The sequence below is a fragment of the Vanellus vanellus genome (assembly GCF_965231255.1).
Source record: "Vanellus vanellus genome assembly, chromosome: 1".
Lineage (NCBI taxonomy): Eukaryota > Metazoa > Chordata > Aves > Charadriiformes > Charadriidae > Vanellus > Vanellus vanellus.
The window spans coordinates 11,573,702-11,594,063 of NC_138905.1; the positions used below are offsets into that span (position 1 = coordinate 11,573,702).

Consider the following 20,362-nt stretch of genomic DNA (forward strand, 5'->3'; position numbering starts at 1 on the left):
TTCTAGACAAGGCTGGAGGTGTTAGTCCTCACTACAAAGGACCATTGAAAAAGCCCATGACACTTCCACTTGGGGTAGCTGTGGGATTCTCATCAGGTCTCAGACTGGTTGAATGTAAATTTCTGGAGTTACTCATAGAGCCGAAAATAGAAACAGCTTCTTTCTCAACACTAATATGAACTTTGAATAGAGCTTAACAGCTGTCAAAGTGCACCCCAACAGTTCTTGCCTTTCTGAGTGTGCGACAGATTTGTGACACGGGATATACAGCATAATGAAATTGAAGCAAGTTCTGGTTTGCATCTGAATGGCATGTAGCATAGTTTGATAGATAAAATTTAAGCCAGTTTTTAAGATTTCTGAATTGTAGATTGTTCTCTGGCCTTCTCTACATGAGCTTTCTGTGATCTTTAGACAACCAGCTGCTAAGCTACCTCTCGTCCCTCCTGATCACCCCCCTGTCCTGTGAATTTTCTTGGAGCGATGGTACAGGAAATCCCATGTAGACGAAATCTCCAGCTAGCTGGTTAAACTGGCTCCCTGGTTCCTTCCCTAATCACTTCTGTCTTAAGTGTGTGTCATCTTCCAGCTGTTAATTTTAATTTGTTGTACGTACTGTGACATGCAAAACTAGTAAAGCTAAATTCTGGGTGAAACTTGGGTCAGTACTCATAAATTCCACAATCCGTTCCTTTTTCTTGCAAAGTAAAAGCGGAAACCATGTTATCAGAGTGCTCACTAAAGAAACGTCTTGTTCTTAAGGCAAATTACCTATTTTTTTATCTCTTTCTTAGCTCCACTTATTAATGAAGGGCTTGTAACCCATCCCAGCTTCTGCGTTCCTAACATAGATTATTGCCACAAAATTAATGAATTTAAATACTCTTATCAGCAGTCTTCCTCCTGTGATGCTCATTATCCAGACACGCTTCAGTAAGAATCAAGTTGTACAATACTAAGCTATTTAAGATCATAGCTGTGTAAATCCACGCAATTTTCAATGCATTATTAAGCACATGTTTTTCCACATAAACCTACATTTTGAACCACAGTTACCTGATGGTGTGTGAAGCCCTCTTCCTCCACCAGGAGTCAGAGTACAGTGATTTTTACGATAATCTTTTTCAAAAATATTGTTCTTTTAGCAATCTTCTCCTAAGCTGGCATTCCACTACCATGTATCCGTGCCCTGACAATGCTGTTAGATTACAGCAGTCTATCACAGCCTTTCCCACACTGTCTTTCCCTGACCCCTTTACCTTTAGACTATATAACATCGCATTTAAGGGTTTTCCTAAAGGCTTCAATAAGGAAATCATATCCATTATATTTCTTCTCCCTTTTTCATCTACTTTCCCCTTCAACCCTCTCATCCCATGTGCTGTTCTATATATGGACACTGTCTTCTTGAGTAAGATTGCTGCAGACTTAGGAGGGGCAGCAGAAAGTGCAGCAAGTCAGAGGAGAGTTTATTTTTTAGGAAGATCTGCAGGCACAAGAGCCTCTGCATGCATGTATCCACACACATGTTCATGTGTTGATACTGAGCTTCTCTTCAGGCTGCTGCTTCATTATGAGCATGAGTCCACGTGAGTCATGTAACCACGTGACATTTTTATCTACTGTGCAAGATAAAAATCCACGTGGTGGTGTTGTGAACAGTATCACAGTATTACAGTATCACAGTATGCTAGGGATTGGAAGGGACCTCAAAAGATCATCTAGTCCAATCCCCCTGTCGGAGCAGGAACACCTAGATGAGGTTGCACAGGAAGGCGTCCAGGCGAGTTTTGAATGTCTCCAGAGAAGGAGACTCCACAACTTCCCTGGGCAGCCTGTTCCAGTGCTCTGCCACCCTCACTGAGAAGAAGTTTCTTCTCAAATTTAAGTGGAACCTCTTGTGTTCCAGCTTGAATCCATTACCCCTTGTCCTATCATTGGTCGCTACTGAGAAGAGCCTGGCTCCATCCTCATGACATTCCCCCTTTATATATTTATAAACGAACTAGATAGAACTGCAGAATGTTAATGCAAGTTTTAATATAGCTTTGTTGAAAAGTAACCTTATCGGTCATATTAAAATCATGCGTATCTGTTACATAAAACCCAAGTGGCAGCTTATTTCCTTCAAATTTGGCATGGAGGGGTCTATTTGATACTTCTATTTTTGTCGATCTTCAATTCCCAGCCACTACATTAATAGTGATTGATGTGGGGTATCACATAGAGGCTGATCCTGCAGATGGCATAAAATGATGAATCAAGGCAACAGGGATAGGATATCACTTAATATAGAAAGCATGTTATGTTTGTTTTGGGATGAAAGCAAGAGAGTCAGACAGTATTTTACTTATGTATACAAACAAAATGCTTCATATGACATAACTGGTTGAGGTTATGCATCAGAAGATGAGTCCCATCTCAGTCTCCCCATGTATCAACTGTGCACTTGTTCTTATGAATCTGGGATTGCAGTGAAAGGCAGTGTGAGTTGATTGTGTTCTTCTGTAATTCAAGAATTGGAGTAATGGGGTGTTCTGCAACGATAAATTTAATACTTAGGCCATACCTGCTGATGTTTATGTAACCTCTTCTTTAAAGTCCCTGGTTCCACAGCTTCCTTAGGCATTTACATTTTTCCGTTTCAATCCTTACCTGTTTAGAAAGCTTTCCCTAAATTTCCTTAAGGCAAAATAAGTTTAGAGGGTTTTTTCTTTTCATTTTATATTTGTTACAGAGAGAATTAATTCTTATCATCATTTTCTCTCACATTTTAGGAAACCATTTTTATGTTGTCACCCTCATCCAACTTCTCAACCTTTTTCGTTTCAACTAAACAAACTGACTTCTTTCAAATTCCCCTACCTTATATCTTAAATTCTTTTCATTCTTTATAGTCTCCTCCTTTGTGAATAATGGTATGTTACCTCTAACTTGCTTAAAACATGCTCTTGAAAAGTTAGAGAACCTTAAGTGGCATCAGGAGAACAGAGTAGTTTCTGCAGCTTTTTTTTCACACAGCACTTAGGTAAATACATCATAGTATATAACTTAACTTCTGAAACTGCATTATATTATTGAACCATATTTGTTTTTTGCTCTTCTCTGAATGTTTTTTTCCCGAACTGCTACTTTTTACAGATATCCTTCAATTTCAGTTGCTGTGTTTGGTTTTCTAAATATTTTTAATCTTACATTGCATTAGGCAATTTCTTCTTGTACACTTAATGTATTCCTTTCCATGAATTGCCAGCTTTCTTGTAACCCTTTATTCTTTATCTTCCCACAATACTCAACTAGGTATTACTCTGAGTTTGTTGAAGTCTGTCTCTTTGAAATGTTATTCTTGTTTTACTGCTGTCATACCTTCCTTTCCTCGAAATAAAAATAACTTCTTGATCTTTCACTCAAATGATCGTCTTTCTTCTAGTTTTTCAGTTAATTCCTCCTTAAAATTCAGAGATAAATCTAACTGTTCTTGGCATCTTCTAGAATAAGAAATTTTCCTAACCTGCTACAGGATATTCAGGAATTGTGTCTCACATCATATTGTTTCATCTGCATGAACCTATATAATTAAAGTTATAAATATTTTTTGTATGCTTTCAGTGTTTATGAAAGGAAGCGCCATAAGTAAATCTCAAACAACTGACTGTAATGAGTGCAGCTGTAGACAGAGAAAATATAAGTTGTTCTGCTGAAAGTACCATGTAAGAGAGACTTACAAATCCCATTCATTTAAAAACATAAGACTGGAGAAAATTTAGAAGTTAAGAATTCTGCAGATAGAGAAGCAAAACTGGACACAAGAAAAAAATTATTAAGAAGACAAAGAGATGCTTTTCTATAAAATTACCCATTGCATAGTCAAGATTTTGACATTTGTGTATTCACTGAGTCTAGAGTTTTCCAGAGGTTAACTTGACAACATTAGCATAAAAGTGTAACTTTCTGGGAAGAAACTGCATAATTTGTCCACTTAATAGAATAAGTAATGTAACTAATGTAGCACAACAGAAAATATTTTAAAAAAGCATTAACTATTATTAAGTGATTCTAAAACTTGATACAAACCTTAGTTTCTAAATGCTGCTTAGTTTCTAAATGCTGCTTAGACTGGTAGACGGATGATGAGCATTAGCTGAGCATTAGTGTCTCAGTAGTTGGAATTGTTTCAGATGGGATGGGACACCTTTGAAAAGATTTGCCAACGCACTGGTGGAAAAAACAGACAGAAATACGTAGAAGACTTTATACTGGGGCTCAAAGGGAGAAGTTACAGAATGGGAATCTCTGTAGTAGGCAAGAGAATAAGGGAACAGCTGAAACAACCAGATGGTAGCGCGAGATGTATGCATGCAGCAGCCTAAACAGACGACAGGTTAAGAAGGAAATGAAAATTTCAAGAGACAAAGTTACAGTCCATTCAGATAACAAGAAATATTTGTTTGTATATTCCAGAAGCATAACAGAGGAAAGAGATATGAAATGGGAACTGAGAAAGCGTAAGTGTAGGTGTACTGTTAACTTCTCTTAAGCAAGTAGAAACCCTGTGCTACTTAAATGTAAAGTATTAGAGATTGGTGCAGACAGCGTAAGGAAGGGTTGCTTTTTAGGAGAGAACATCAATAGCTGAGATGGAGGAGCACTGTCTGAGAAATTTTATCAAGATTAAGAGTTATTGTATGTAATTAAGAAGGTTTATTTGTATAGCATTTTGCAAAAAAATACTTCAGTTGTGACAAAAAGCAAGGGAAAAATTCCTCTCTCAAGAAAGGGTTGAGTTTTCTGGTAAGAAACAAACAGAAAATACCCCAGTCTCTGCTTAGAAAGTTACTTGGATTCAAAATCCTGATTAGTCCCAAAGAAAAGGCTAAAATCTGCTCTGTCATGTCTCCAGGAAATCATAGTCACATTCTTTAATCTTTTGCACTCTACAGGATAGAATTTAATATATAGAATTCAACATGCTATGTTGAAAAAAATGTTTTTAATAGAAGAATGAGAAACTGACTTTGCAGTCTTTGACTTTTGTGGTTATGGAAAATAACATTCAAGTGTGAGTTTTTAATTATTTTCTCTTGAAGTTTTCACAAACATCTTTACAGGTATCATTCCTAAAAAATAGAGGGAAAAATATTTTTTAAAAAATTAGTTTTTCTTTTTCAGAACAGAGTCAGCCCCCATACGTAGCCTCTGAATTCTTAGCTTATTACGTGTCTCCATTCCTCTGTTTTTATATTCAGTTTTTATTTGAAGTCAGTCATTTTAGTCAGAGTCATATTCATGTTAGCTTTGTATAAAATTCAAAATGACGTATTCGGTTTGCTGAGGCTTAGGTGGGAATTCTGTGCTTCATAATCTCATTATTAGTCATGTGCAAAAGACCACAGTTAATCCATACTGACCAAAGAAGCTGGAGTGCAAATGTATTTATTTTAATAATTCTGACTTTATTTAAATGGATCTTTTTAACAAGAAAATAATTCAGTTTATTTACAAATGATTTTATGAAGATGCCTCTTTGAAGGTGATGATATGTATAATGCAGACTGTCCATACTGTGTTCTCAGTCCTACATGTAGACAAGAAAAACAGCAATAACCTCAATACTTTCTGTTGCAAACCTAGTCTGTAGGTGCTATTTTATTTGAAAACAAAAACAAAGACAAACCCAAACCCCTCTAAGGCAATATTTTGTCTATAATAAATTTCTCTGTAAGAAGAATATTTAAAAATAAGGCTGAATACCTTTTTATCTTTTTCTCCATAAAAAGACAGATTTTGTGAGAGATCATTAAAATTCACTTATCTGACATCATAGACTGAAAACCAGCTTATATCTTGTCACCTAAAGTATCATTTCACTATGATATGTTGTCTCTGCTCTTCTCTTTCAGCCATTGTGAATGCAAAATTTACATCTAAATTTACTAAGAACACTGTCACAAACCATTAAACACACCAGGGTTATAGACAACCCCCAAAGTGTGTTAACCTGTGGATTGCATGTAGGATCAGTTCTATTTTTTTTTTCCCTGAAAATTTAATTTAGCTGATTATAAAAGAAATTAAAATGCTTATCATTCAGTATAGGAGTGAACTGTGTCATGATTAACTTTATTATTATTAAACCATCCATAGAATAGACGGTATCTGTAAATCTGTATATATGCAATGTTTCTTAGACAATCTTGAGATTTCAGGAGTAGTTTGGCAAGAAGTACAACGCATGAGCACGCACAGTGACTGCATTAATTGCTAACTGTGAAGGACGGTCTGTATTACATGATTGCACATAAGACTCGGTCTTTCAGCCGTGCTAGGACATTTGCCAGTTGCTGACAGCAGGCATCGTCAGTCCCTGCTTGTGTCAGTAATGGAACGTCTTACCTGCAAGCGGAGACAAGGTCAGGTTGCCCCGAGCACAGTCCTGTATGGAAGTGCTGAGGTTCCATTGTTATGCAGTAGTTATTAATTTTTTGCCCCCCTAAATAGAGGAAAGGGAACCAAACTTGAAACATTTTCATCCTTAAATCTCCATCTCTTAAGGTGATCTGAAGATACTCTTCCATCTCCAGGCCAATCTCCAAGAAACAGCATGTGAACAAGGGCAAAAGTGCCTTCACCTGTTTAGCTGGCATACCCTTTTTCATGCTCACTAAATCGTTTTCATTTAGAATTGTCATGTTCCTGTGATGATCAGACCATTGTAAAATTAGACATGAACTTTGTATAACTGATAATTCCAGAGAGGAGTATTTCCTGTAAATGGGTTTTGCTGGAAATGAGAATTTCCGATGGCCCTTCCCTTTCCTTTCATCCTTTTCCCTCTTCTAATACAACTGTTGGGCATTTGCAGCCATTTAGTTTCAGACAGTGTTTTCCACACTGCACAAGAGCTGGAGAAATGGGAGTAAAAAATGGAGGGAGTAACTCTACAAAGGGGATAGTTAGTACACTATTTTCAAACAAAGACTATTTGCAGGGAAAAAATAGGTCAGAGTACCTGACTAAAATTAGTGTTTGAATTTATTCTTTGGAATACTAAATTTTCCTTTAAATCCTTAGCTGATATTTGTAATATTTCTTCCCTGAGGCTTATAAACCAAAAAAAAAAAAAAAAACAAGCAAACAAAAAAATGGGGTAAAAAGAAAGCTTTGTGTCACAATATGAACAGTAAATATCTCTCTAATTAATCTGGTCCTTTTCAGCTGCTCAGCTGCCTCCAAATGTCGTTTTGACTATCAAAGAAACGCCTAAAATGCTTTTAATCCAGAGTACGGAGGGAATTACTTTGTCATCTCCTTTGTCTGATTACTTATATGGGCCACCACATTTGCAAGGACCTCTGAGAAAAAAAAAAAATGATTTTTTCTTCAGGGAATGCTAAATGCTGAGTGTCAGGGAGAAGCAGCTTAGGGAAAGGAGGAATTTAATTGTTTTTCATTTCAACAAAGAAATTTTGTTATTAATATAACCAAGGAAGGAAACACATGAACTGAGAAAATAGAACCCGGGAAGTCAGAGTGAAATATTCAAGAGCTGAATTGTTAAAAGTTGGTAGTGCAATTTCTTCATTTGAAGACTGGGAGACAGGATGAGTGGCTAGAGAGTCACCTGATCCAGAGTCAGCGGTTTACGTTTATTTCTGAGGCGCGGTGGGGTTGTCTGGTGAGGACAGCATTTTTGGTGGAAATCACAGGAGAAGCGACCAGTGCATCAGCATCCTTTGAGCCAGAGCTACAGCCGCAAATGTGCATCACGGAAGACTACTTGAGGACTATTTGAGGATTTTCTAGATAAAATCCATCTCTGCCTTTCAGAAGGATGAGTTAAGCGCACAGCATCTTTATTACACTCTATTGGAGACGCTGTATTAATCTAAACGTCTTCAGGCACCATTGATATTAGTAAATTACATGGGGTCAAGGCATGGGCTAGGACACTGTCCTGCAGTCATTTATAGGTTTTAACTGTTAGTTAAAGCTGGGAGATGTTCAGCCTCTGCCAAGTGGCGCACCCCCAGACAAGGTGCTGGGACTCGTCCCAGGGCAGGAAGGAAAGGGGAAGAGGGAAGGAGCAATGGTTTAGCTCCTGTGCGCTCTGCTGCCACAGTTGCTCTTGAAGCTGGAGAGTTGGTCAAGGCATAGTTTTTGGTAGGGTAGACACAGCCTGGTTGACTCTCAAACTTAAATTCAAACACACCATTGTGAGGCCCTACTGGTGCTTTTGAAAGCACAGCTTTTCTCTTTCTTACTGCTGTTCTTGAGACTAATGCAAAAAGCTAACGAAACAGAGCTGATTTGTACCTACACCTGGAACACGTTGAGATTAAAAACTTCACCCTGTTTGTAGAGACAGTGTAGTGCAGAGGACATAGCCTCCTTGTCATTATGTAATATTCCTGCATTAAGTTATTTTGAGCAGAGAGTTGAATAATTCCACTTGTACTTCTGTGCTACTTCTGGCTCATCAAAGACTAAGTCTAAACTAGGCGAAGACTTAAAGGAGCACATCATCAGTGGTTCATCAATCTAATTATGTTCAATTTAGCAGAGGTAGATTAGTAGGTATCAGCAGGGTGTTTATACCGTCATACTCGTAGCCGTGCGGCAGAAGAGGAAGGGGCACCACGTGCTGGCCCTTCAGGGAGTAAGGAATGAGTTGCTGTAGTTCCACAAGGTGGCACTAAGCAGATGTAGAACAGTGTAACTGAATTAGTATTTTTTCAGTTCTATGAGACTGTTAATTCTGATTTTTTTCAATATGTAAGCCACAATGGTGTTTTCAACCTCTGCACTAGAAAACATCCCCATTTTCATGCAGATATGTTTCTTTGTGAGGAAACAAAGCAAGCTGGACGAAATTACATTTTTTCTTTTTTGAAACACTTTGCAACTCTCAAAGCACATTTCAGGGATTCGTGACATTCACTTTGAAGACTTCTTCAGTGAACATGCAGCTTTCATTGTATGCATACGTTATATGAATACGGGTATAATCCTCAGTTTTTAGTTCCTTTTGTAGAGTAATTGCATGCAACCATACCACACATCAGTGCTCTTGGATCTATTTTCCCAATATATTAAGACCGTTAAATGGTTTTGGGCCCATATTATCAGTATTGAATCACACCCAAAGCAAGTTAGATTCTCCAATAATCTCCTAATATATAACAAATTTAGTTTTTCTTTTTATTTTAAGATAGAAGAAGGATTAACATTAGATTATAATGTGAGCTAATTTTTAGAGTGTCATTATTTCTCTTCTTCATTAGGCTATAATTATACAGACTATAATTAGATCATGAATTCATGTTAGCATTGAAGCTTGAAGTTTGGGGTTGAATTTCAGTGTATGAAAGATATTAATGATAGAGAAGACTGCAAGTATGCATAGAAAGTCTGGGAGAAATAATTCACTGTGGATAAATGTCTAGAAAAGTAGTTCCAAGGACCTGCTCTATTAGTCTTTAAACACATGCCTCAACTGAAGAATCCCCTTGATATCAAGGGGATTACTTGTACGGTTAAATGTCTTGCTGAATCAGAGCGTAGAGAGTCAAATACGGAAACACTCGAGTAGGTGTTTTATCAAATGCATTCATACTTTCTTCCTGTCTATAAATCCAAAGATGTCCCACCTGCAATTATCTTTTCATCTAAATATTTGAGAGATAAATTCTTATTGTTTCCCATGTGGGCTTTTTCTCCCCAATTTCCCCAAGTCTACACATATTTTTGGAGAGTACTCAGAGCAAGAGGAAGATAATAAGGTAGTCATAAATATCAAAAATATAACTTGATATGGTTCTGTTGCTGTATTAGGCCATTCTTGGTATTTGCTAATTTGACATAAAATTTTAAGTTCTGCATTTTGAGTTCTAGACCTTTATAACTTCGTAACCTTAGTACCTGACTAGGTTTCATACCCCACTGCTTAGGTCATCTCTGGGTTTTTCCCAATTGCAGTTAAGGGCAAATGTGCAGGCAGTCTGAGAGACACATACAAAAGCCTAAATCTCCAACTTCTGAACTCTCCTGAGCTCTCTCACAGCAGTGGAAGTAGGAATTTGATCAAACTGAGAAACATGAACTCAGACCTCTTTTGTCTGAGCGTTGAACTCTCATCTAAAAGATTAGCGGCACCACTGTCATAGTCGTTGTGAAAAGTGTGAGCCCTGCTCAGTCCATCATGAGATAACCAGCTTTATTCATATGAGCGAATCGCCCAGTTGTGTCCGTACTAATGAACGGTCCAAGGCCAGGGTGCCGGCTGGAGAAATGTCCACAGTTATCCATACTCTTTAATTGTTAACAGACCCAATGGTATGGTCCTTGGCCTCTGGCAATCAGCTCTTTTGAACAATGCCTGGGTTCAGTTCAGGGGCTAGCATGAGCCAGGGACTGTTCCCAAAAGACTTTACAATGAAACCACCCAATATGGGGGGTGGGACAGGGAGGGAGGAAGGCAACATATTATAGCTGTAGAGATGTGACGCATGCTGTGTCACTTGCCTTCATGGCCTGAGAAAGAAAATGGGTAATGTCCCATTTTATTTCTACATAAACATAGCCTAAGGGAGCCTAAAACTTCCCTCCAGTACATCATTGTGAGTCTTACCCCCGCTGTTAAACACAGAACTTCTATTTCTCTTCTCCCTGTGCTTCCTAGGAAAACAAAACCGCTTTACAGTTATAGATATAACCCAAATGGTTCAGGAGGACTGCATCCCTGGAATTCCTGAATCGCACAGTTCATCATGACAGATTATGGACCGGAATTTTGGTGAAACTCTTTGTTTGGTGCTTCCTATTGGCTAATCCTAGGTGGCTTCCTAATTTGTATACAGGAGTTTCAGACCATCTTCTGAAGTTCTGTTCTCAGTTCAGATTGCTCATAAATGCCTTCTGGTCTCGGTTCATAGGAGAATCCAAAATCATCTTCAGATTTTTGCCCACAGACCTAAAGACAGTAACAAAAAAAAATGGATTGACAGTTTTAAGTGTGGCAGCTTGAAAACCTGACCTATGGCAGAAGAGTACCAGAATGATGAAGTGGTTTAAAGGCTGTATTTTCAAGCAATTTAGAAGATGGAGTGCATAGTGGAATTTAGAAAAGCAGTTTTATGATTTTATTCAGAAAAATAGGCATTATGTATTGTGCTCTTGTTTCAGAAGTGTACCTGTTAAATATAAAGTGAAAAGAATTTTCATCAGATCTGATAATCTACAAACACATTAGTGGGAAAAATAATTTCCCAGATCATGTTGGAATTACTGCATTATTCCTTTATATCACAGCTTCTCTTGGTCTATAGCAAATGAGATTACAGGTGAATGTTTGCCTGCAGTCATAAAGGCCAGATTAAAATATTCTGAAATCATTATGTCATCATGAAAACTGAAGTTGCATGATTTGATGAGATCAATTTTTGCCTCAGTAAGTTTGTTTATCTAGTGGTAGAGAAAGATGCACTCGATGTTTTTACGTGACAGAAAATGGTGGAATTCATCTTGCCTGCATCTAGTTGAGTAAATTAATCATGTAGCTCTCTTACTATCTGATAAAGAGACATATATATCTCCAAAGGTCAGTTAATCTCCTCCCAAACAGTTTAATGAAGAGATGCACATAAAAGGTTATTGAGAGCTCTCTTTTTGCAGCAGCACAGAATTCAAGACAAATACTTTATCTGTCAAAAAGCAGTTCATCCACTCTGAACTGCTTGCAGAGTGGTTGCAGTTTCTCAAACTCTCGTAGACCTGCACATAGTGCCTACACATATATGCAGTGCTTTAAACAGCAAGGGTGATTTTTGTGCTTAGTTACCACTTTGAATTAACTTCACTCAAACCGTTAATTTTCTGTAATACTCATAACAAGATACACCCAAAGGAAGAGTTTAATTTAATCTTACTTTATTTCATTCCAATAGCAAAATAAAGAAATAAAATAGGTACAAAGCAACTGAGACCTGTAGGGAAAGCAGCCTTTTCTCTGGTAACTCTTCATTGCTGTCTTCATCACAACTCTCTTGAGTGCCATTATCCCCTACTATCTGTAGCAGTCAGAAGCCTTCTATTCACCTTGATTTTTATAAGCTCTTTCTGCTAGAGAGAAATAAAAAATAAGAAGCAAATTAATTATATAATAAGGCAATTGTATATTCTTCAAAACAGTACTTCTTCCTCAAAGAAGGCAGACGTCACAGCCTCTCTGGGCAGCCTGTGCCACTTACTGTCTGACTTTCCTTACATTAATTCTACAATTATTTTGCTTGTTAATTAGTATATTGCTCTACTATATACTGTAAGTGAATAATACAAAGAATAAGTGATAGTGTGTTTTCTCCCCGAGATTAGTTTCAGAGTGAGAAAAGTACAGAAAATTAGCTACCCATTACCAGCACACGATATGTTCCTGACAGAACTAACACAGCGCTGGACTTGAACACTTGGTGGTAGAAATTAGGACTGTTATTAGGACTACTAAATATTAGAAATATTTCAGAACAGTTTCAAGACCGTATCTGACTGGGCTGGCAGAGCAGGCTGGTGCCCGTCTCTAGTTCTTCTCCATTCTAAGGGTATGAGTTTTCTAGAAGTACTTTACTTTGATCAACCCCGTTGAAAATCAGAAAGTGTGACAGCTCCTATTTGTTTTTCTGATTGAGACATTGTTTTTTATTGATATGAAAGTTATGCTTCTTTGTGAAGAGAGTAAATGGATCTCCACTGCATGGAGGCAAGTTTGCACAGTCCCTGGGAAATGGTTTGGGGGACAGAAGTGTCCATCCGCTGGTGCGGATGGTGGAGAGCAAGAGTCATAGCAAAAGGGCTCGGGAACCTGTAGTATGTGCAGAACCTAAGAGGCTGCAGAGAAGCACAGAGAAGAAATATCCAGGTCTTGATGGTGATGGAAAACAACTTTTTGAGATCAAAAAGTACTTGGCAGTTTCCTTCAACTCAGAAATCCACTTAGTTGGTTGAAACCAAACTTAAAAGGAAAGACAGGCACAGGGAGAGGTGCTTATATCCATTGTGTCTGATCTAGTTGCTCCAAGTGTTCTCGGTCATAAATTCCGCAGTAAAAGTAATTAAATCTGTCTTTTTTTTAGTTTAAAAGCCTTTTGTCTTCTTTAGAGAGATGTCTATAAGGAAAAGGTATAGACAGATGCATCTCAGTCCTTTGGCTGACTCTGGGTCCTGTCACAGAAAATGTTAGCACAGAGCATGTTTTTTGCTAAAATTGGCTTGTTTAATTTGACTTGCTGACTCATTTTTCCAGCTGGTCTGTCATTCTACTCAGTTCCAGATGAGGCAATAGGAAAAAGAAAACTCTTTTGAATGTTCCACCCTCTTGCCAAACCAAGTAACAATTAAAAACTCCAATTTTCATTGCAGTTCTTTATCTCTGTTAATTATCCAAGGAACAGTAAATCAGATATATTGTCTTCTGCTTGTTGTCAATAATTTAAATTCTGAATTCTTTATAGATTAGTTGCAGATTTAACATGCTGCTTCTTTTCCCTAAATTACATACCGTTTTGCAACTTGAATCCAACACAGTGTTTCATTTTTACATTTGAGATCAAATGCGAGACAGTCCAGTCTAATTGACTCATGTGTTTTATACACACACAAGTGAACCCACATGATTCCATCTTAACTCAATTAGTTACTTTTAATCCGAAGAAGACATCAGGTCACTCAACCATCTAACTAGTGGCCTTCAGTGGGCTTTTATTACACAATATTTTTTGAGAAGAATGCAGTCTGAATGAAGTGTTAGTGGCCACTGAACTGGGAGTAATGGTGGGCCCAAAAAAACCCCCAAGAGTAGGCAGGGACCTTGTGAGCTGAGAGGTACCAATAGAAAATTATATTGTGATATTCAGCTTGGAAAAAATAGGTGGCAATTAAATAGAAACAGAAAGATCCATTAGAAGAGTTACAGCTGAAATTTTGTAAAAGAGGTCAAGAACAAATGGGGGGTGGCAAATGTAACTTCAATTTACAATGTGATACAGTATTAAAAAAATAAATGAGATGTAGACATATCAGGTGAAGTCATGGTCACGCTATGTGATATCTGGCATTTTTCATCTGTCTCTATCCATATGAACTATAAGAACAAAATTTTACCGTCACACATGTAGAATCATTCCCATACCTCTCTGGGTAACTAGAACTATCAGTGACTTGACTCATTGCTGAGAAAGGACCCTGTATGGAATAGTGTTATTAGTTATATTGAAAAACTTAAAAGAACCCCAAAAAAACAAAAACACAAAAAACCAAACACCTGAATCAGCAGTCAGTGCAGCAGAGTAGTTGCTTTAATTCTGCTTCTAACCACAGAAATAAAGGGTGTGTACAGATAAAGCAAATCAAAACATTGTTAATTAAAAATGACATCTAGCACAAAGCTTTGTTCACCCTCCTTGCATATAGAGGTCAACACTAACAAAATTTTATCAATTGCTAGCTGCTGACTGATGATTTGGAGCTATTCCTACAGCCCTTGGTTAATACATAAGCTCTGCCTACATCACACCATTTTTGTTGCTTATTTGACAAATGAAGGTTTAGGTGGTAAACACACATGCTAAATAATGGGATGAAAATTTGTATAAAAATAATTCAAAAACTTATCAATGATCAGTAGTTTACAAGGAGTTTCTGCAATTTTGTATGGTAACTATTATTTAAAGAAAACATTACCTTATACTCAGTTATAGACTGCATGCAAATTGTGCTATGGTTTAATTTTAAACATAGTCATCAAGTTCCATAGAGAGGAATTCATATTCTGATTTCATGTTGTGATCTGTGATTTGTAAAGTGAAATAATAAAGTTAAAGGTCCATAAAGAAAGAGATACCTGAAAAGAAAAGGCAGTCTGGTCCTTGGACATTTCTTCAGAGGGAGATGGTAACAGCGAACAGCTTATTAGACCTGTTGGGAAAATATTTTTCCCACCTTTTACAGAAACACTCAGCTTTGGAGAAAAATATTCATCCAGAAACTGCAACATAATATTTGTAATTTCTCTATGTGTCTCGTAGGATTTTAAATTTGTATCCAACAGTACCATTTTTTGGTTTTAATTTTTCTCATTCAAATCAGACAATTTGCATGGAAAATAATTTCATTTGGATAGAATTTGGTAAGTACTTCTGAAGCCATAACTCCCCTCAGTTGCTGAGATAGACTGGAGTTTCATTAGCTAAACAGAGTAGAATTATGCTTATAAAACCTAAAGCTTTAATGAATATCAAGAGCTTAAAGTGAAATATCAGAATCTTAACCCTTTCATGGAACTCTGTTGAACCAATTTAATGGTTTTACATGAAAAAGATTGAAAGTCTGAGCGAAATGAGATATTTTTTTCTGTAGTATCTGAAAATTTCCTATCTTTTTTCCTGAAAATATTTTGTATCCTAAAAAATCTTGGTTTGCACTGCTTTGAATTCTACTGCCATGAATATGTTCCTTTTAATTAATTGGTGAGCATCTAATACTGATAGGAGATTATGTCAACTAATTTAACAAAACCTGAAGAGCTATAATTAGCACCCTAGAAAAAAAAAAAATTAAACGGTTTATGGACGGTAACCAGTGTAAGAGCGTTAAAGTATGAAAGAAGTATGGAAGGACATTCTTCCTGAGCTCTACTTCATGGACCAGATAATAGGAATACATAAAACATCATAATAACAGTATATCTATTACGGTGATAAAAAATGAAAAATTCACAGTTTTCTTTTTCTGTTCAAATGTATGAAAAATCCAAGTATCATTAACTTGAGAGTCACAGCTAATTAATAACATACAGTTACATGCATTGTTTTTTAACTTGCATAGGTACGTGTGTTCACATTTTCTGTTGGTCAACACAATTATGACAAAGGACCCATACAGTGGATGGCCTGTGAAAATAAAGGTACTGTGTTTTACTCTGAGACTATTCTTTACTAAAGCTTTGGGTAGGCAATATCTTTATTATTCTCTAAAAATTGTGGATTTTTTTTTCAGACTCATTTTAGCTTTATTCCATTTTTTAATAAAAGTTCCAAAAAGTTATTTGATGAAATAATGTGTATATGCATATATATAAAGAATAATCTTGCTTATTTATTTCTGATTACTTTATTTAAAACTTTATATTGTAACAAAAATATCAGAGTATTTTTAATCATAATAATAATAATAAGATATTATGGTTCAGTTTTGAGAAATCTTGTTGTAATAGCCATCTATGAAAAGATGGAACTGATGGCAGATAAGGAATTAAGCAAAGCTGTTTTATATTAAGGGGTCTGGACAAAGGGATTTTTTGTTTGTTTAGTTGGCTGGTTGGATTTCTTTCTGGTTTTCTCCAAGAAATGACTTACATTTTTTTTCCACTTTTTTGATGAAAATATCAAATTCATTCCTGTCGTGATTTCTTAGCTACTAAGAACATCTTATATTTTTTATTTTAATCCTGACTTCTTAATATAGAAAACAAAAAAAAAAAAAAAGGAAAAAAAATGTGAAAGTAATGAAGTAAAATGTTTTCTCCTAAAATTTCTACATGAAAAATATGGTCAGAAACATTTAAAAGAGTGGGAGAAAGAGGTGTCTCAAAAAACTTACAGTATAATTATGGAGCAAGAGATAAGAGATAAATACAGATAAAGAGAAAATAGAGAAAATATCACAATTTCTTTTTAATATTTTAAATAGAGCAATTTCCAGGCCTGACTGAAAATGTGAAAGTATTTTACAAATCAGCAAGAAGCAAGAGGAGAGAGGTGAGATAGATTACAAAGGGTCTTGATAATTAAGACTGCCAGGGAAGGAGGATAAGATATGATTCTCAGGCATGAGGATAACAGAAACCAAAAATAAAAGAAAGATAGAAATTTGGGAAAAAAATAATGATATAGAAGAATCCATAGCCTGTATGAATAACATACATATCATGGTCTCATGAGTCTCTCAGTTTGCTGGCAAGTTATGCAGAAGATCCTACAACTTCATGAAGAGCCGATTGTATTGTCAGATAATTACAGAAAATCAACGTTTGTTTTTTTTTTTTAACAGGCACTTTTAACTAATGTCTTTGTATCTCAAAACACTGTTTGCATGTGAAGTCTATCATTTTAAAACAAATGAGGACCAGCTGGCTTAAAACATAACCACCTATGTCATTTTACTATCGAGGCAAAAAGATCATAATCTGTCCAAAATTGACGTGATTATTTGTTTTCACATCCAAAGAAGCAGAGTTTTATTTAATTTTTTCCTTAATGAAAAGTTTTAATTTATTATCAAGTCACTCATGGCTTATGGCAAAGTAAATGTCTAACCTCAGTACTCTTACTTCTCCAGTCCTCCCCACTTCCTTCCAATTTGACTCACAACTTAGTTGGTCTGAAACTGGATCTCAGTGTCTGTCTTTTCAGGGTCATTGATGCATATGGGCAACATTTTTAATTCAAACAGATAAGTGGTGTACTCAATGATGAATAAAGATATTTCTGATATTTAATTAGAAGAAATATCAGTTTGATTTTTTCACCTTTTCCACACAGTGCCTTACTTTTTTCTGCTATGAACATCACTGTTGTGGCAGACTGTATCTATACTCACGTTCCTACGTGTATTCAGCATATAATTATGTTGCTGACACAGTGTAATAAAATGACCGATACGTATACTGGCACATCAGCTTAACTGGAAATTCCGGAGCACAAATTCAGTACATAATCTCAGCTTTAAAAACAACAGACAAAAGGAACACGTTATATCCTCTCACTGCTTAAGAGTAACTAGCTTGGTGCATAAAGCATGGCGACCCATCATATGTGGCCACACATGGTGGCAGCTACTAAAAAAGTATTCCACTCGTACATGAGAATTTCTATTAAAATTAAATTAGAAATTAAAAGCTAAATGAAATTCCTCAAGATTAAGAGGCTAGCAGTATATTATATTAAGATGGCATTATTTCTGTTCCAAATTTTAGGTTATTATTATGAAATTCCATCGATTGGAGCCATAAGAATAAACACCCAGGTAAGTGTGTTGGCCAAACGTAGGTACAGTTGTAACACAAACAAGTGGAGTAACTTCTCTTCTTCAATATGTTGCGTTTCACCTCTGTTTGAATCGACTAAATTTTAAGGTGCACTACATTAAGAACAGAGGAAAAAAAAAATAAAATAAAAGCTTCCTTTTACGTGTGAGGTGTTATCGTGTTAAAGTCTTCTAATGTCTTTACTTCTTTTTAGTGGTTGCAGTGAGCCAATGGACAATGTGAGCCCTGCTTCCCTGGCCAGCTGGCCCACGGCAGCGTGCGCCCCCTAAAACAGGCTGACCGCCTGCACGCAACATAGCGCTTGAAGTCGTCTCTGTCCTGCAGACCCTCTCTGCACAAGGACTATGTTTGGGGCTCAGTATTTCTCCCGGCCTTATATGGTGCCTCTTTGAGCCTGAGACGCGGCAACAATTTTTTTTTCTCAAGTTCTATAAAACCCCGTAGTTCTTTTATAAGGCGTCTAGACATTCGTAGCCTGCCTCCTGCCACGGCGTGATCCTAAGGGTTTGTGTTACGTGGAGAAGGCTGTGGATGTGCGGGAGGGCATCGCCCTGCTAGAGTCTTTGAACTCAGCTGGGCAGAAACAGTGACCTGGTACAATTCTGCATACAGGAGAGGTTCCTGGATTGATCCAACCAGCCTGGGAGAGACACAGATTTTTTTCCTTCAAAAAGCGTGCAAGACAGTTTTAGCAGCCATGTGTGTAGATCATTAAGGGCACAGGACCCTGGAATTATACGGTGTGATCCAAACTGACAGTGCAGATGAACAGATATTCTTTTTAGTTGTCTGAAAGTCCATGTATTCGCATGTCCAGAAAAGCAGAGAAATATCATAGCAGTTCTTTGTCCTTCCAAGCCCAGGCATGACATTTTTTGGCAGAAAATGAGTCCTTTTTTTGGCTTGAATAAGAGTCCTTTGATTCTGTTAAACTCTTCCAGATAGTGTCTGGCAAGAAATATCCCTCGTATGATCAGACAAATAGAAAAGGTCGAAGACTGAAACAAGTTTGATGGCATCCACTCCCAAACCAGACCAGAAATCTGACAGCTCATAAGATCACCAGCTTTAGCCATACTCCAGAACTGAAGGAAGGCAGGGACTATGAGGTTTTAAACCCCTGAATTTCTTGTTCCAATAGAAGTAATGCAAGTTCTTCGTGTAGGAGCTTACCATACCCAGCTGTTACACCATGCACCCTCCATCGCCCACTCTCTCTTCTGGGTTGAAGGTTCTGCGATCTGCTTGTAATTAAATTATGTCATTAGCAGTTAATTTTGGAACAGGAATAGTTGTAATTCTCACTTCATGGAAAGACAGCAGTGGTTATGGATGTGTAAGGTCCACGTGACTGAGACCAAAATACAACAATTGCCTTTGCAGTAAATGCTGCATGCTGAAGACTAAGTTGTTGATTATTATAATTCTAAAGGAGTAATTAAATACTACTCCTGTATTGGTGGTGAGTTTTGACTTTTTTTTTTTTTCCAATCTGTTAATTGTTTTTATTTCATGATTGTTTATTTTTATGCTGTTTCTGGACTTTGATCTAATGACTACTCTTTGATGAGTTTGTTGCACTTTTTGGCAGGAATATCTGGACGTTTTGGGAAGACCAATGGTTTTAGCTGGAGAGAAAGCCAAACAAGTCCAATGGACAAATGTCTACCTGGATGCTTTGGTATGATCTGTATTTATTTCTAGCAAAATAAGAATCTTAGCAAATCAGTAACTACAAGGGGCCATTTACCACAGTCCTGAGGACTCAATTTCCTACAGTTCCAGACTCTTACACTTTCACATTTCCAGCATCTATACTGTTCAGTAGAGCAATTTCCTGAACAGCTGTTTCTAACGTGCTGGTCATTACTTGCACCTAGTATCCTCCTAAGTGTTCTGAACTTTAACATAAAAAAGCAACTTATACGACACACAGATCTTTAAGTGTAGGTCGTCGTTGCCCTCAAATTAACAAAAAAAAAAAAAAAAAAAAAAGAAGCAAATAGTTTTCCAGTGTTGTACCTGTGCTGCAGTAGAGTTCTGTTATGTTACTAGTGTGGAGGTTTGTTTTTTTTTTAAAGGATTCCAGACAGAATTAAACTTGACAATGTTCCTGAGTATTTGCACAGATTTTGAACTTGGGTCTCTAAACTACCATGGTTGTTGTAATTACTTGCTTGCTCAAGGTAATGACTTCTTTAATTTGACAGTGTATATAATGGGAAAATAAACAAAAAAGATATATTAAATGTTTTCCATACTGCTGAA

General features: G+C 36.8%; 1 protein-coding gene across 5 annotated transcripts in view; it reads left to right on the forward strand.

Moving 5' to 3' along the window:
- CACNA2D1 (calcium voltage-gated channel auxiliary subunit alpha2delta 1) overlaps nucleotides 1-20,362 on the forward strand; it is a 437,732-nt gene that overhangs the window by 360,653 nt on the left and 56,717 nt on the right. For all 5 annotated transcript variants that reach the window (XM_082498408.1, XM_082498409.1, XM_082498410.1 and 2 more), the window contains exons 13-15: nucleotides 15,874-15,952; nucleotides 18,023-18,072; nucleotides 19,686-19,775. In XM_082498408.1, the coding sequence (XP_082354534.1) occupies nucleotides 15,874-15,952; nucleotides 18,023-18,072; nucleotides 19,686-19,775 (219 nt within the window). The remainder of the gene's footprint in view (nucleotides 1-15,873; nucleotides 15,953-18,022; nucleotides 18,073-19,685; nucleotides 19,776-20,362) is intronic.